We start from the raw sequence: 4,697 nt of genomic DNA on the forward strand, positions 1-4,697 counted from the left end.
GAGAACGGGATCTCATCCGGCCCAGGAGCCTTGTTGGGGTTCGGTCGTGTTATTGCCCTCTCGATCTCTTCATCTGTCACTGCCGGCAGTGGTCCGACACGAGTGTGCTGCCCTTCTTCGGCTTGCCGGGTTGCTAGAGGTCCTTGTGGCGGTGGCGGAATGGGGAAGAAACTCTCCATCAATACATCCGCTTTTTCTTCGTCACTCTCGGCCGTACGACTTTCATTGTGAAGTGTTGGGATTCTGGTTTCGCGAGACACTAATTTCGAGATCGAATTCGCTTTCCAGATATTATTCTGGTCAGCCAGGAAATCATGCCAGTGCCTCTTCTTTTGAGTCTCCATCTCCTGGCAAAAACGACGTTTTGCAAGCGAAAATTTCTCTTGGACTTCGTCCAGCGCTTCCCCCCTGCGCCGCTGGGTTGTGACAGCATTCCTGGCAGCAGTCATATTGCTCCTTAATACAGTCAGCTCTGGTGTCCACCATCTCTTCACATATGGCGAGGGTTTGGCCCGAGGCACTCTTGAATGGATCTCTTCTGTGACCACACTTGTGAAATGCATCGCACACTTTTCTAATTCGTCCTCGGAGATCCTGCCTGGAATGTCAGAGAGTGGCAATCGCGTCGCGATTGCGTGGCCGATAGTTTTCCAGTCAGCTTTCTGGAACTGTAGCTTCCGCCTGCGATCTCGGGGCGCATCCGCAACAAGATCGAATCTCATCTCGATTGGCTTGTGGTCCGAACCATGATCTGTCCCGTACACTCTGCAGCACGTTTGACACTCTACCATGCCTTCTGAGGCCAAGATCACATCGATCGAGGATCGAGCGACGCCACCTGGTTGCTCCCACGTCACGGTGCCCGGTGTAAGCAGCGACTGTAGGCCATACTCTTGAGCCAGATTCACTACCTGGATGCCTTCGTCACGCCTGTCGGGAGCCACGCCTGCGATTCCACCCCACAGAACGTCGTGACGGTTGAGATCGGTGCACAAGATTATCTGTGAAGCGTCCCCTATAGCTTGTCTGGTTGCATCTACCAATTTTCGGACGTGGCCCAGCTTCTCCTGTAGGGCTGCTTCACGGTCACCCACGTGTGGTTCACTCCTTGGGTCGTAGATCGCAGCGATTAGCACAGTCATCCCCCTGAGTCTCATGGTCGCTGCAACTATGTCCGGGTCGTCGACCGGAATTTGTCTGGCGTGCATACAGACGTTGAAGTATAACATTGCCCGAAATACATGCCTTGTGTAGACTCCTGCTCTGTGTCGTGATGGTGTCATCGCATACCACCGACCATGCTGGTGCGTCCTTGGTTGTCCGTCATTCGGGTCTTCGTAGATATATGGCTCCAAGATGGCCAGTGCCGCGAAATCCTGCAAGTTCGTATCGTTGAATATGCTCCACTGAACATGTTTTCGCCTGCCGACATTGTAGTGCAGTATGCTGAGTCCGTCGATCATTTGCATGGGTCGGGACTGTCCATCTCGGCATCCCTGTCGCCCGGGGCCGCGCTCTGTTCAGATCGCGTCGGGTGGGGGGTGACTGGTTCCTTCGGTAATTGGGCAAGATACTTCTTGTGCGCTGGGTGATGCTTACAGCACCAATCCTTGATCGTGTGTGCTCCTAGGCATGCCGGGCATTTCAATGCGGCAGTACCCGCGCAATCTCGAGTTTGGTGGCCACCGGAGCAATTTCCACATCGAGTGACCCGTCTACAATTGGCTTGCGTATGTCCATACGCGTTGCAATTATAGCAGACCTTGGACGAAGTCTCCTGGAGATATTTCGAACAGAAGGCCCCGTACGCCCCGCCACCAAACAGAGCCTGGCCTGTTTGCAAGAGCCATTCGGCAGCCGCCTTACTCTTGAGCCATATAACCATAGATCCGTTCGCTTTACGCGGGTCCAGCCTGCTAAGCCAGCTGGCTTTCATCGCCGTGAAGTCCAACCCTACCATTGCGTTATCCCTGGCGAACTCGGCGCAGACCTCTTGGCGGAGAGTACGTCCGTCTGGTGCTGTATCGTCCAACACGGCCCTCTTAGCGACCATGTCACACTTGACCGGATACCATGGCTCGCTCAACACTCTCGCATTCGGCATCGCAGCTCCGAGCCACTCGACGCGGTTTCGGGCTCTTGTGGCATCTGCCGCAGAAGCGAAGACCACGTTAATCCTTTCACCTGGCAGCTGACGGAGACAAGTGATCTTCGCTTTTCCCATAGCTGCTCTATCATTGATTGCCTGTTGGAACTTGGATTTGACCGCTACAAAGTCCGACTTTTCGTCTTTGACCCTCGAGGTGTTGACCGTAATGGAACACTTATCGTCTTCGACACGCAACTTCTGTTGATGTTTCATTCCACTCGCTGTGTCGCCCTTTGCGATTGCTGTCGGCATGCTTGTCCTGGTGACTTCTGCATAAGTGGGAGCTTGTGTCTTGTTCTTGCTAGCCTGTATCATCTTCTTAAGCTCTCTTACTTCCTTCTTGAGATCTCTGACTTCCTGCCTCAGGTCAGAGATCTCTTCCATTTTCTCCTCATCCTCACGAGCCTTGCTCTCCTCGCGATCCAGTAAACGAAGGACCAAAGATTTGACCTCTTCGATCTGGTTCGCGGTGGAGCTTCCATCACTGGATCTTGCCAGGGCATCCTCTGCCCTGCGTTTCTTCGACACCTCGGCCTCCTGGCCTGGTTGACTGGTACCGGTCTTAGGCCTCGTCGTGGTACTCTTGGCTGCTTGCTTCGGCCTGCCCTTGGCCCTCGTTACTATCTGATATCCCTCTTCCGCCACCACCCCCAGCCTTGCCTCCGGCCTTGGCAACCCCGCACCGGCGTCAGCAAGGTCGGCGGCTCCCCCAGACTTCGCGCCCCGGGTTCCCCCAACACCCTCTTCATCCTCCACCATCACACAGTCGATTTCAGAAATTTCGATATTCATGTCGTTTTTCTTTTACGGCTTTTTGTAGGACCTGCTGTTCGGCGGAGCATCCGATTGGCGCGGGGCTTCCCCGCACACCCCTGAGCGTGGAACGTCTCCATATATGTATCTGTGTGTGCCCTTGTTGTGAAACTGGGTTCCTGCCCCTAAACACTGCAGCTGTTATCAGCTTATCATACGCTAGTGTTTCAGGTTGGCTACATATATACAGTCCTCACCCCCAAAATGTAGAGAATGTATGGGAATGATTTTGCGCACAAAGCTACTGATCAGAAAATGATCAACAGCCCTCCTGCCACCTTTGCTGCCGGCTGGCATGCCTGCCAGTAGGGTGCTGACAAGATGATATGGCAATGGACCTTGACTCTGACAATGTCGAGTTTCCAGTCAAAGTTTGTTGTCTTGAACGAGTAACTTTACCTTTGCGGTGTACTCGTTTTAGTATCAAAGGGGCGATACGCCAGATCGTTCCTGATGTTCCAAAACATCAAATTACATTTCGTATGACGGCTGCGTCTCCACTGAACACTGACATATCACAGTGGCATATTACACATCTCGTCCGCCGCAGACACCTCAAAAAATACCCAAGGCCTCCACCAGACTGTTCAGCTCTTTGCCAGTGTCGGAGAAATCTGCCTCCATTTTCTTCATCGATGCCGCATGCTCTTGAAGCTCTGCGCGCTTGAGTCCCACTGCGTGTCTCCGCTCGTTGGCTTGACTGAGAGCTGCTGCCACTTGTTCTTCCATCTCTACTACCTGACTACGCAGCTGTGCCAATTGCGCACACAGATCATGATACTTCGGTCTGCCCACCTCAAGCTCAGCTTGCAGTGCTTTGAATTCGAGCATAGCAGAGCGCCTTTTCGGCTCGAGATCTGCCAAGCACTCGGCAATTCGCTTTCGTTCCCATTGGATCCTGCGCGCGACCTCGACCATTTTTCCCAGCTCAAGTACTCCACTGTCTCCATCTATTCTCAGCTCGCGGCGACCTTGACGGTCTTCTTGAGCATCGTTAGGGATCTCTGTGTCATGCTCTGTATCGCTACGGCCAGCATCTTTCCTGCCGACATCCTGACAGCCACCTCGTCTTGCCGCGTCCGTCATATTCTGGTCGGCTCTTCCGTTTTCGTGTCTTGTTCGTCTTTCTTCTCCCGATGGTTCGCTGCTTCCTGGCGCACTCGTCAGCTTTGCATGCTTTGCATTGACGCTCGTCCAATTGGTAGCGAAGCTCGAGAGCCTGGCCTCCGAGGTCGTTGAAGCCACATTTCCAAGCGCCGTCTCGGCGGAAAGTCGGGTTGGTTGTGACGTTGAAGGCTGGCCTTGGTGCACCGCTTATGATGCGAGTCTGGAATTTGTTCACTGTCGGGCCTGTCGTTACCGGTCGGGTTCGCATTGTGGTGTCCATGTTGTCCATCGCTCAAGATTTGCGCAGTGCCAGAGCCAGACGGTAGGGGCTGCGCTCGGTTGACGGGGAGGCCGTCGTGGAGCGATTTGGGCCCATCTCGTTGATGGGACGAGACGCTTTCCAAGGCGGGGCCCGGAAGCACTGCAGCCGAATCTTTCGCAGGCTGAGACACCGGAGACAGCTTTTTGGATACGGGTCTCTCTAGCAAATCCTCCGCTCGCGTAGGAAGTGCAGAAGTCTGCCTTGGCGCTTTCGCTACACCGAGCAGTTTCTGCGGTGTTTGGGCGGATGTTGCTTGTACATCTTTACTTGGTACGGATTCACATGACGGTTTCGACATGTGCGGAC

The 4,697-nt window shown here is 54.0% G+C and overlaps 1 protein-coding gene across 1 annotated transcript; it reads right to left on the reverse strand.

The window, feature by feature from the left end:
* Positions 1-1,459: 1,459 nt before the first annotated feature.
* On the reverse strand, positions 1,460-2,941 carry WHR41_09636 (uncharacterized protein; the record flags this gene model as incomplete). The annotated part of the gene is made up of 1 exon (XM_069378238.1): positions 1,460-2,941. The coding sequence occupies one exon, from the start codon at positions 2,939-2,941 to the stop codon at positions 1,460-1,462; it is 1,482 nt and encodes a 493-aa protein (XP_069224951.1).
* Between the last annotated feature and the right edge of the window lie 1,756 nt (positions 2,942-4,697).

This window comes from Cladosporium halotolerans, assembly GCF_011745625.1.
Source record: "Cladosporium halotolerans strain TM138-S3 chromosome Unknown Sca129, whole genome shotgun sequence".
NCBI classification, from domain to species: Eukaryota; Fungi; Ascomycota; class Dothideomycetes; order Cladosporiales; family Cladosporiaceae; genus Cladosporium; species Cladosporium halotolerans.